A 12,844-nucleotide genomic window follows, 5' to 3' on the forward strand; every position below is an offset into this window, starting at 1 on the left:
TATCCAATGAAATACGACGTAAATAAAGGGCATGACCAATCAATTATTCTATTTTAATGACGCGGCCATTTCAAGCAAAGCGACGTCAGGAAGAAAACTATTTGGTGCAGCAACTTCTAGAGAAGATGTAAGGTCATAAAGACAGCTTTTAGATCATAATCATTTTAAAAGGCCTTGTAATAAAGAAAATTTTTTCCTCAGATTAGACCCATATTAACATACTCGACATAGAAATATTCCCCAATATTCCACGGTAAAAGAATTAACGTAGATCTGTTTATATGAGTTGCAGTTTAAAAATAGATAGCATATTATAGTTATATTTTGTAAATTTTCGTAACTGATCGCTCAGATTTATTAACCAGATTGACAACAGGTGATTGAAATGAAATTAGTGTGGAAAAAATATATGAAATCGAGGCATCGTCTACTGCAGATTGGGACTAGATTTTAGTTTGAAATTCATAAAAGAGTTGGCGGTAGTTCTAATGAATTTTCAATCAATTACTGTTTTAATAATTGCCAATAATAGTATTAAAATAAAAATATTGTATTTGCACAATTTTAATAAATACATGTACTTTAAACAGTTAAAATGTTAAAAGTAGAAGAAAAAGTAACCTCAGTGAGAAGAATGCTGGAGAAAACGTACCCAGGAGAAAACGTACCCAGGAGAAAACGTACCCAATTTATAGGGTACGTTTTCTCCAGGAGAAAACGTACCCGGGTACGTTTTCTCCAAGAGAAAACGTACCCTATGGAAATAATAAATAATGGTTTTCATGATCATAGATATTCTTAAATGAAATAAAATAAAATATACAATGAACATTTGTATCATTTGTTGCTGTAGTTTTTAAATGCATAGTCACCATGGTCACGTACTTAAATTATTGAGACAATAATTTGTAACATACACATACACGAACGTGGCCTGAGCAGTTTAATTAGTCGACAATTAATCCACCATAAACGAAACTGTTAAATAATTAGTTTTTATTGCAATCTCATTTGGAGAACTAAATGACGAGTATCTCAAGAAGTCGATATCGCATTTTGTAAAACATTTTTTTGAAAATTATCTATAAAACAAAGTTGCTTAATTATACCAAGTCCAAGTCTTTTAAATATTTGTTTGATTCATATATATGGAAACTACTACGAGATGTAATATTCAACAGTCAATTTGCTTCCGACGCCACTGGCATGTATAATGTGTGGAGAGTGAATATTTCTACCTCCTGTGCGGGGAGGCAGTACATAATATTACATAATAATAACTCCTCAGGTATTTAATTTATTATCACTATAATTAAAATCAGGGGATCTCGCATAGAGAAACTCGAATCGGCAAGGCTACCGATAAATGGATAATTAGAAGAAGTAGACTGATAACACTTTATGACAGGTAATTATTTTGCACTAAAATAAAAGTTGCTACAATTATAAAGATATGATTCATAAAATGAATATATTTCTATAGATCTATGCATTGAAATATGCATTAAAGTAGCATTTGAAAATTATTTAAAATGTCCAAATTATAAAGTATTAAATTTATTTATCGATGGATTATCTATGAATTTCTTACATTTCTGTATATTTATTATGCAAAATAGTATTTAAAAGTATTAAAAACTATTAAGTAGTATAATTATGATTTTCATAGGGTACGTTTTCTCCAGGAGAAAACGTACCCGGGTACGTTTTCTCCTGGAGAAAACGTACCCTAGAGATTGGGTACGTTTTCTCCTGGGTACGTTTTCTCCCGGGTACGTTTTCTCCTGATACCAGTGAGAAGAAGGAGTATGGAATTATTTTTATGCAATGAAATTAATAATATTTAAGATTTGGTCATGCAGATTTTTCTCTTTTACTTAATTTTATACAAATAAAAAGGGCAAGATAATAAAATTTTGATCATCAATTATAATAGTTTTATCAATGCAATCTGCATCTGATTGCTTTATCTGTTTTTGACAGCTTATTATAATTATCGAAAGTTACTATAGTGGCTATAGCTTTGTGGTACTCATACAAATGAATCTAAAATATCTGCTGCACTAATTAGACAGTACCTTGTGTATTGCAGACAGAAAATAGTTTTATCATAACATCCTTTTATTAGATATTATTTTGAAAAAATGGTTTTTATACAGATTTATTTTTGAAATTCAGAATTTTATTGCAAAAATATTTCAGCTAAAATGGCTTGCATTTTCTGTTAAATTTTAATTTATGAAATGTAAATCACACACATAATATGAAATACCATAAATGCACACCTTTAGGATGTTCATCACAGTAGAAGTGGATAAATTACTGATTTTAACTCAGATATAACTGTTTTTTTCAGGGTATGTAGACTTATCATGTTGTTGATCTATGTTGATCTGTCATTAGTGTCAACACTGGCCCATTTTTCACTCAGCTGTCATGTATGTAGCTGTTTGGTCAAGTTACATGAACAATTGTTATCAGGGGCTAAGATCTGTGCAGGCATTGGACAGGTACTATTGGGCATTCAAGAAGTCTGAGCTTTTAATACATGCTCTTACTGCAAGGCACCCTAAGTGAAGATAAACAAGAAGTCTTCCTAGTTTTTTTGAAAGCTGACAAGATAATTAACACCATTGATTAATACATAATTGCTGACAGGGTGACAAAGGAGTATAAACAGTGGATTTTGTTTGCATGGTGATATTTGGTATTTGTCCTGAGCACGTGTAACATGTGGATTGTTTTAAATTCATTGAGGAAGAATTAATCAAGAGACATTTCAGCATGTACAGATTTGATACAGACAGTTTCTTTGAGCAGATCATAGCTGGTAAGTATTAATGTGGCCTTGGTTTTCATCACAGAGCTCCATCAAACAATCATTTCCATTCTATCCTAAGCCTCGATCCCAAGGGAGTACTGCAGTTAATTGATGGCAAATTTATGGGGTTATCTAATGGAATCTAAATGAAAGTCATGATTGCAATTTCATTGACCCAGATTTATGGACTCTCTTGTCAAGGATAGTATTATTGGCACCTAATTGTTAGTACTGGCCAGAGCTGGGATATGCCATGCCCTATAGTGTGAGAACAGCTGATTTTTCAGCAGGATTTAAAGACTTGTTGGGTTCTAACAGAGAACTGTTCCTGACTCCAACAAAGACCCCCTTCTGCTGTTTTTCCAGGCAGGATATACTATTTCACAGCTTATAAGTACTAGATTAGGTTCATTCAGGTATGTGTTGAGACAGTTAGAAATGTCAAATCTGTGCATAATCTGGCAACTTTTACTGAATTAGAAGTAAGAAGAAAAAGACAATAGACAGTAAAAACTGCGAATCTGCTGTTTATTATCATCATTGTCATCAAGGCCCTGATGAGTATGTCCACTAATCATTATGTATACAGAGATCAATAGGACATTGTGTGAACTGAGCTACACCTGCCCAATTCTAATAACAGATGTTTTCATTTTCTTTGTTTTTCTTAATATACAAGGCTAAACATCAAATCTCCTTGAATTATAAAGCAAGTTTGTTTACAATAAACATTGATCTAATGTTTACATAAATACTGAACCTCTTGGCTTGTGTAAACTGGATTCTGTTGGGTCTCCTTATACAAGCCACATTCTGTGGGACTTCTAATGAATTGACCAGTGTTATGTAGATGTTGTTCTAACAATTTGCTGGAATCTGGAGCAGGTTAAGAATTGCCAGCATTTGTTATTCTGTTCATTATCTCCATAGGTGGTGGGCTGATTAGTTCCTCTAAATTAATTATTTGGTCACTGACTATGAAAGGTAATTAGTTTATTTTTGTAAAATGTATAAAGTGAGCAATAGTATTGTTGTTAATTTTTCAACTGTAATTAAGAAAAAAATAATTATGAATATATTAACAACATGTTTCATTACATGTTAATTGGTTGTACAAGGTACTGACTTGTTACATATATAAATATCTTGGCAATAGTAGTCATCTGTCAATTGTATTATTGTGTGTTCCTGTATAACTCTAGCTTGCTCCTATGATTTTATTGACGAGTCACCAGAGTAAGTCATTGCATATAAAGATATCTTTGTATGTTTTAGTGATAGTAATCATCTCTCACTTCTATAATTGTCAAAGTATATCCGAAATTCTTTGATCATATCGAGTCAACTGTAACTCCTTGTTGTATGACTAAAATAATCAGATTATCTTAAAGAATTTAAACAGGAAACATATCAATATATGTAAGTTTTTATGATAGTAACCATCATTGACTTCTATACCAGTAATTCCACTATATTCCCTTTGATCATATGGGATCACCAGTAAGTCTTTGTTGTTGGGTAGAAATAATCAGATGATCTGAACAGTTCTAACAGGAAACCCAGAGTGGGACAGGATGGGGGAGTTTGATTTCCTAACTGGTCACTTTTATGACTTGGACACTCCAGTTCTCTCTTTGATCTTGTTGTGCCTCTGTCCTGAGGGGCTGCCCAACAATTGCTCATTGATTGGAAAGAAACCAGTGTGACTTTACACCCCTCTATGTGCCCTTTGGTCTAAAAGGCAGGTCTCTTCTTTACTAAAGGTTAATTGTTTGTAAACTTATCATCAAAACCAAAGAAATTGCATAGAGGAAGGTTGATGCATCTTGTATTTCTGAGAGAAAGGTCCCTTGTTTGACCAAACAATTGTACAAAGCCCCCTGACTTGACTTCCCTAGCCTGAGTAAGATGGCCTCTCTCTGCAGTGATTTCTGACAGTTGATTGGCTTGGTGTTTACCCAGCAGTGGTCACACAGGATATCCAGGTCGCTAAGTTCTGAGAATATACAGACTCAGTGGGACAGAATTCAGCTTGATTGAGACCAGAACAGCTTCTTGGAGGGATTATTTTGACAGGGGGACCTCCTGCCCCCATACCATACCAGCTGACTGTGCACACATATTTATAAAGTTGTCTTCAAGCATAAGATTGTCATATGAGTCTGGGATACTGTCCTTCTAAGAACAAGGATGGTTCTATCACCTTTCCAGAAGAAGTGTTATGGAATAGATATGGATGTATTCTTCACAGACTTCTTGTGTGATCACTGTGAGTTTAATCATTGCTTGATTTATTTCATTTTGATATGTCATCATTCAATGTCAAAAATATGTCAACCTCTGATATGGCTTTATTAATGTTTAAAGAGTCTGTAATCTTTTAGGGCTCAGAAATTGCACTCAGTTACGTAATGATTTCACTTGCACCATGCATTAAGGGCAATTGCAAAGTTTGCTCACCATTAAAAGGGTTTTACAGCAAGATAAGTCAGACAGCTAGCTTTACTTGGTCAGATAAGCTCTATTACCATGGGCTTACTTTTATCTGAGTTCTAGGTGACTATCAGACCTCCAGTCTCTGGGGATCCATGGTAATGATAAGATAATCCTCAGGTTAATTATCACAGCCCTGAGATCAAATCCCATATTCCCCCTCCCTTCATTGGTGTTGATGTAGAGGAGGTCTTGTGCTCTTTGTCAAACTAATTTTATGTCTCACAGATGTAATATCCATGAAAAATAAGGACAACATTATTTTTTAATGAAACACATTGTTTTAATTTAGATAATTTAAAAGTCATTAAAAAAAGGAAAAAGACTCGATTGTTATGCAGTATGCACGGTTGATTTTTTGTCAATTTTTTGGAGCCTGGACACTTTCTCTTTTGATACATTTAAAATTAATTTCAAAACTTCATGTAATTTTCAAATTCTGTTCAATGAGGTGATTTTTCTCATACCATGCATTGTTGTACAATCGAAATACTTCTATAGTTTTATGTTCTGAAAGTCTGCATGGTCCATGGTTCTGAAGGTGTAAACTACATCTGCTTTATCTAGAAATTTGTTTTCATTGCACCATGCCAAGTGGAAAATGAGACGGGGAATTTTAGAACTCCCCTGTGAAAAATCAGTTAATTGCCTGTCGGAGATAAGGCTCATTATCTGTGTGTTATTGTCAGCTGAGCTGGGCCTGTCAAATGTTGCTGAGGCTGGGCCTCCACTAATTAATTATTGAAATGTCATTGGGGGAGGAACACAGGACATATGGTCAGTAGTGGCCATCACTTTCAGTGGGGCTAGGATGTGACTGTTGATGGGTTATATAACATTAGATGTGGGCTTTGTTTGGTGGTGTTATTGGCATTAACTCAATTGACTTTGTTGTGGTGCTGGCTGATCTTAATCAAAAATTTAACTGACTGGAGTTCTGTTCTCCTGGTAAAGTATACCATTGCAAGGGATTTGGGGTTGTTTTTTCTTGTTGTTTTTTTTTTTAATTGTTTTTTGGGGATAGGAGTGGGATGGGTGTCTTTTATTTTTGCTTATAAAAAACAATTTCTCTAACTGATGATTAAACATACTAAAGAATAGTTGCATTGACTGTAGAAGATCAAAGAAATATATAATGACAGAGTATGTAGTTGGAACATTTGCCTTCAGGTTCTTTAGTGCCCCGGGTCAGTGTTGATCTGCTGCACTATCTATTGTTTCTTTTGTTCAATATAAATGGCTTTTTGTTTTTGGTTGTTGGTGATAAATTATAACTGTTCATGTTTTGAATTGTATGTCAACTCAGCAGACAAAAAGTCTTTTCCTTTTCTTTTTTAACCTTTTGTCAGATGCCAATTTAAGTGTACCGGTACATGTATTATAACCACATATATGCAGAGACTCTAATTAAATTCATATATAAAATGATAGACTTTATAAACTAATGATATATTTTTTATAAGTTCATTTTCTAATTGTGAATTAGTTTCCTATCAAAACTTTAACCAATTTGCTAATAAATCTTGCAGAAACTATAAAACATACCGCAATATCTTATTTCTTTAAGACAAAATCTGCATTGTAAATTTCCATTTTGAAATGATCAACTCTGGCTAAGGTCATCTGATAAAGGATGATCAAATTTTATTTAAAATACACATTTTATTCATTTATAACATCAGTGGTGAACTGTTAGTGGATGCAATGACTACTGGTGTTCACTATAATCTAAACCATAGAATTTTAGCAGCATTTGCTACTATTTTCTTATAATTACTGATTTCAATGTTTTTGTTTTTCTTAGACAAATAGTTTTAGACACTAATTAACTGATATTCAATCTATCATTAGAAGTCCTTCACTTTATCTTGATGGTAGAACAAGCTTACTTTGAGTGAACAGTTACAAACAATGGCTTATTACCTAGGGCCCTCCAATATAAATTGGATAAAGGATTTCCTTTAGAGCCCCAGGGGCCATGTGCTACTTGATCATCAATTGCATTATTTGTTCAGTCCGTACATGTCTGCTACTGTCTAATGCTCTATTTCCTGTAATATGTGAACAGAAGGATAGGTAATTCAATGTAAGATGTGCCATATTTAAAGAGAGCCCATACTGTTTATTTTGTGTACTATGACATCTCTATTTTGGCGATAAAGCAGGTCATATTCCTTTTGGATTTTGGTGCAATATTTTTGTGTCTGTATTTTGTGTACCTATCTTTTTTTAAGGATAAAGCAGGTCATTCTCCACTGTCTTTTTGATTTTGAGGTAAATTTTTTGCATCTGTCTTACAGCATACGAGATGTCGACCCCTGCAGTCCGCCGACGTCACACTGACGCGGACAAGTTGGTGAACAGACTCAAAAACTCCATGCCAGACAAGTTCAGGATCATGGTTCAAATGCATTTATCTTTCATCCTGGATCTCGACGGAACAAAATTAGAGGAAATGTTCACTGAACCAGAAAAAGTGGAAGCAGTTCCAAAAAGGAAAAGTGCAACTCCATTCTCCAAAAAGAAAGGTGAGTTCATGATTGAGAAATTCTGAAAATACCAGCATGTATACTCTTTGTGTATCAGGAGAAATAAGTAAAAGAAACCCTGGTGTAAATTATGATTTCTTTTTTTAGAAAAACACAACTCTGTCCTGTTTGGGGCTCCACTAAGCAATGAGAACGTGGCCCGCATCTACCCTCTGATTGAGTTCCTCAGCCGTCCAGATAGTAAGTACAAGTCCAGTGCAATAAAGATGGTTAAATTACCAACAGCAGTTTAATGTTATTTCTTAAGTCTTTTAAAAGGTTTTCATCAAATTTTTAGTTTAAAATTTAAACAATATTTTATTATGCAATATACATGTATCACATAAATGGATGAGATAGCAGGCATTGCCTATATAAATCCTCTACGACATACAGTTTCATCAAACTATCTCTCAGCCCATCTATATATAACTTTATCTCTCTATTTTCTCATTTGAATTCTTTATTTGGTTATTTTAAAGGTAAATAAACTTTTTAAGACTGCTTAACATACAGAAAAGTATTTTTTTAAATCAGTAAAATTTGATTGAATTGCCTAAGGCTAAAGATGATTGAATTGCCTAAGGCTAAAGACAAAATTAATCCTTACATAAAGGTGAATTTTCAGAAAATACATGGGGTATTTTTTAGTTCAATTGAACTGCTGTACAAAGGCTGCCAAATTTCTGAATAATAACCTGATGGATTGAATTTCAGATTTGAAGACAGAGGGCTTATTCAGAAAGACTGGCAACGTGGCGAGACAGCGTCTGCTGAAGGAGTGGCTGAACGAAGGGGTCGACTTAATTCTGGACCAGGAGTCCTTCACCCCCCACGACTGTGCCACCGTCCTCAAGAACTATCTTTCAGAGCTCCCCGATCCACTACTGACCGAGAGACACTACCAGGCCCATCTACAAGTAGTCGGTATGTTAGTGGTACTTTGCAATTATTCAGTATGTTGCTGGTACTTAAGTGAACCTTACAGGTTCTTTGTACCTGTATACATGTTTAAGATGTCAATATTAATTAGCCATAAATGGAATCATGATCATCATTTTTATACCGATAATTTTTCTAAACTTTTGTTATATACTTAAATAACATTGATCTGAAAGTAAAGCAATGGAATTCTAAAAGTCTTGTGTAATTAGAATAAGAGTCTTTTTTCTAAAAAATAGTCTTATTATTTTTTCCCGGTCTTCAGAAATGATGTCGCACGTTGTGTTGGAGACAGAGAAGACGAAGGCTCGCAGTAAGCAGATAAAGGGACTACAGCTGCTGTTCCTGGCCCTGCCCCCCACCAATTGCCTCCTCCTGGAGTGTCTGATTGACATGTTACACAGGGTGTCCAGGATATCGGAGAACATGATGACCGCCCAGTCACTGGGGACAGTGTTTGCCCCGTGTCTGCTCTGCCCTAGAAAGGTGAGTGCTCTCATGTTTAAAATTTGAGTCCTCTCACATTGGATCCTCACGACCTGTTGGTTGATGAAATTTTAGTTACTTGTTGTTATAGTTTTGTGAATTGATGTCTGTAGATAAATGGTTTCATTCTGTATTTTTGGGGATTGTAGATGCCACCAGAAGAGTTGCAGGTTATTTCTCCCAAGCTTAGCCAGGCCATTTCCTTCATGGTAGAATGTGGATCACAAATATTCAAAGTGAGTAGCAGTAATGGTGAAGTGGGTTGAGCTCTGTCCACAAAAATTTGAACATTTCCTGTATATGTATATACATGTATGCATTGCTACTTTTTAGACTCCGAGAGAACTAGCAGCAGACATTGCCAACTTTTGGCGGGAAATGGAAACACCTAGCAAAGGCAATCGAGTGAAAAGTGATGGCGACCATGGGAACTCTAGCTCAGCCCTGTACAGTTCAAAGGTGAGACAATTTGTCCAAGACTCTTTCAATTCAATTCAGTTTGCAAGTGTGAGAGAACCTTGTACCATGAATTCCAGTCGGAAAGGGATTTTATCATACACAGTTGCCTCAGCATAAGTTGTATCAATCAATTGAAGTATTCAAAACCTTATATAAAAGCAAGACAAATTAATTGTAATCTTTATTTGTAACTATATTCCCCATCAGATACATGTAAGCATGGGCATTTTCTTACCTTGTCAACTTTGAAACTGATTTCCAAGTAAATATGGCATAAAGAGGGCACATATTAACTGGGATTCTGATTTTGTTGCTTTATAGAAATATGGGAGCACACAGGCAGTGAACACAGTGATATGTTTTGCTGAGAGAAAGACCTCTAGTGATTCAGACTCTGGGACTGACACACAGGTCGCACTGGGTAAACTCTACGCTCACGTTCAAATGATGCCCAACTCGTCTAAAAAGAAGAAGTTACTCAAAAGGTTTAACCAGGCCAGTGGCACACATCCTCAAAAGAAACATTCAAGAAGCAAGACCATAGGAGAACAAATTAAGGTAAAATTCATGGAAACACTAAATCAAAGACCGTCATAAATGAAGTACATTCCTTGCCAAAAAAAAATATATATATATATATGATCTTATGACCCTAACAGTGCCAGAAATGTGCATAATTACAAAGGCATTTAATTAATTGTACTGACTTTTTGGTTTCAGTCTTGATGAATGATCTGTAACATGTTTCTAATCTCTTACCATTTTAATTGTCATTCAGAAACATTTTGGAAATTTACACAAAAATCACAAAAGGCGAGGCTCCAATGATGGCAGTAAGATAACGCGAGGCCTTCCATGGGGTACAACCAAAACAATCAATATTGATGAAAACGACAATATTCACCATGATGATGTGTTCATTACAAAGACTCCGGATGGCAAAACAAGGATAGGTCTTAATCAGGTATTACATCTACTACTGCTAGTGTAGAAATAGCTAAAATATCATACTAGTCGGAATTCATATGAGTCACTCAGTTGACCTATACAGGTACTGCATCACTGTATGTGGATGTACATTGTCAATTTGCATGAGAAAGTTTCAAACTTCTCAGAAACTACTAAGCCAATCTTGACCAACTTTTGTAAGTAGCATATTAACTTTAGAAGGGTCAGATTTTCCACTCCTCCCTGTAACAGGAAATTCATCAAATGTCTGGATTTAAGATACATGTATGTATCTATTGTAAATCCTTATAAATCATAAGGCTTAATTCATTAGGTCAAAACCATTTGTAAGATAAAGTGGTTCATGCAAGGTTGAATTAAGATTTCACAGGATTGTACTACAGACATTGACTGTTACATTCCTTCACTGTATCTGATAGCTACAGTTTTCTTTCTTAGAATATCTTAATTAACCCTTGGTTTTTGTTGTAGCCGGGAAGCCCTGCTGTTCACATAGTAGACCTGAGTAAAACTCCAACACAGAGCAGAAAAATCCCACCATCCAGAAAGAGGCTGAGTAGTGATAGTAGTGAGGGGAGTCACCCCGAGAGCCGACCGTCCCCAGACAAGATTTCCAAGGTTCCCTGTACGGAGAATGAGATCCACTACCTGGCCAGTCTTCCCCATGAACGCAGGCACTGTCCCTGCACTCCGAAACAGCTCCACCACAAACCAGTCGCCATGGTGTCGCCAATGAGTCTTCAGTCTCCTATATCTGAGTCTGTCAAAAAGATTCCATATAAATCACAGGTACGGTCTCAACTTCATCCTTCGTTTATGGAAAGATTCTGATTAACATGTAATAAATATTGTGTTGAATCACAAAAAAAAACAAATTATTCCCTTGTACATTATTTTAACCTAGAGTTCTCGTAAAAAGGAGCATAAGGGATTTTCACCGATCCAGTCACTCTTTCAAAATGTTATCTTAACATAATGGTTGATGTGGAGGGATTTATAACACATTTTATTTATTATTTCAGAAGGCTATCCACACCCCTCGCTCCAGAACCCCCCTGCTAGTCATCCAATCTCCGACCAGTCTCTCGCGGGAGAGCGTGCTGTGAACAGATATATAGTGTTATATTTAGTGCTGATCAAACATTCCACATCAAAGTCACAGAGAACCTGTACGACAGTGTATAGAAAGTGCTGTGTATATTTTGTTTTATTGTATATAGTCTATATGAATAACTAAATGCGTGACGAGGGACACAATACTCTCTTTACTGATTAATTGTATAGAACACGAGTTATATGTTAACCCTCAGATAAATATACATGTACATGGATGTTACGTGCCATTGACTCCTATCCCGGGCTTCATTCATTAGCTCTGATTGTGATAATTCCCCACCTTCCTCATTGAAAATGATGGGTACCAAGAGATTAGCTGTATCTAGTGCTTAGTTCAATGTCGTTGTGTACGTACTCTTAGACAATCAAATCTCAGTCAGAAAGCACTCAAAACTTATAGCTCCCTTTCTTTATATTAGTGCTTTTGAAAGATTTTTATGATTAATTATAAAAGGAACAAATTTTGTTTGGTTTTGGTATGTATTGTTTTGTATCTTCAATATGGCCAAGAAAAATATATAGATAAATACTATAAAGATATAGCAAGATATAAATAATACTACTTATACTTGAATATTGTCAAGTCTTCTGTTGTGTAATAAATCATGAAACAACATAGACAAGTGTCAACTTATTTTGTAAAATTCTATTAATTAATTAATTGTTGTTTAAATAATTAAGAATTTATTGAAATTCACATCGTATTTTGGTTGACAGCTGAGAGAAACATAGATAAGAGAGTTAATATTTGATTGGCAAAGAACTTTTGATCAGCCAATGAAAAATTGGGTTGTTTTTAATAAGTGCAATTTTAGCAAAAAAGAGGCTCAGTTGCTTCTCTCCCTCCGCCCCTATCTTTATCGCTAGAATTTTACTTTATATGATCTACATATGTAATTATTAATTGAATCTCTCAAGCTGTTTATCTGAATATTCTCAGTATTTCCATCAAGAACTCTAACCCCTGCAGAGCCCCTTCCAAAACTCTGATGAAGTCTTGGTTTGAATAACACTTCAATGTTCTCCACTC

At 35.0% G+C, this 12,844-nt stretch overlaps 1 protein-coding gene across 7 annotated transcripts; it reads left to right on the forward strand.

The window, feature by feature from the left end:
- Positions 1 to 24: 24 nt before the first annotated feature.
- LOC105338654 (rho GTPase-activating protein 19) lies at positions 25 to 12,437 on the forward strand. Of its 7 annotated transcripts, none has more exons than XM_011443869.4 (11): positions 25 to 127; positions 7,615 to 7,842; positions 7,951 to 8,043; positions 8,560 to 8,769; positions 9,050 to 9,270; positions 9,420 to 9,506; positions 9,604 to 9,729; positions 10,051 to 10,287; positions 10,508 to 10,693; positions 11,170 to 11,487; positions 11,721 to 12,437. In XM_011443869.4, exons 2-11 carry the CDS (start codon positions 7,623 to 7,625, stop codon positions 11,802 to 11,804), a joined length of 1,782 nt encoding a protein of 593 aa, XP_011442171.3. In that variant the 5' UTR covers positions 25 to 127; positions 7,615 to 7,622; the 3' UTR covers positions 11,805 to 12,437. The 7 variants fall into 7 exon arrangements, with proteins under 7 accessions (XP_011442171.3, XP_011442168.3, XP_065925553.1 ...); XM_011443866.4 differs by lacking the exon at positions 25 to 127 and adding an exon at positions 2,473 to 2,830; XM_066069481.1 differs by lacking the exon at positions 25 to 127 and adding an exon at positions 3,089 to 3,237.
- The last annotated feature ends 407 nt before the right edge of the window (positions 12,438 to 12,844 follow it).

This window comes from Magallana gigas, chromosome 8 (genome assembly GCF_963853765.1).
Source record: "Magallana gigas chromosome 8, xbMagGiga1.1, whole genome shotgun sequence".
Taxonomy (NCBI): domain Eukaryota; kingdom Metazoa; phylum Mollusca; class Bivalvia; order Ostreida; family Ostreidae; genus Magallana; species Magallana gigas.

Coding starts and splice junctions, on each gene's coding strand:
- LOC105338654 (XM_011443865.4), top strand. CDS start 5,012: ATGGTTCTATCACCTTTCCAGAAGAAGTGTTATGGAATAGATATGGAT. Junction 9,507..9,603: donor GTGGATCACAAATATTCAAA/GTGAGTAGCAGT, acceptor GCTACTTTTTAG/ACTCCGAGAGAACTAGCAGC. Junction 10,694..11,169: donor CAAGGATAGGTCTTAATCAG/GTATTACATCTA, acceptor TTTTTGTTGTAG/CCGGGAAGCCCTGCTGTTCA.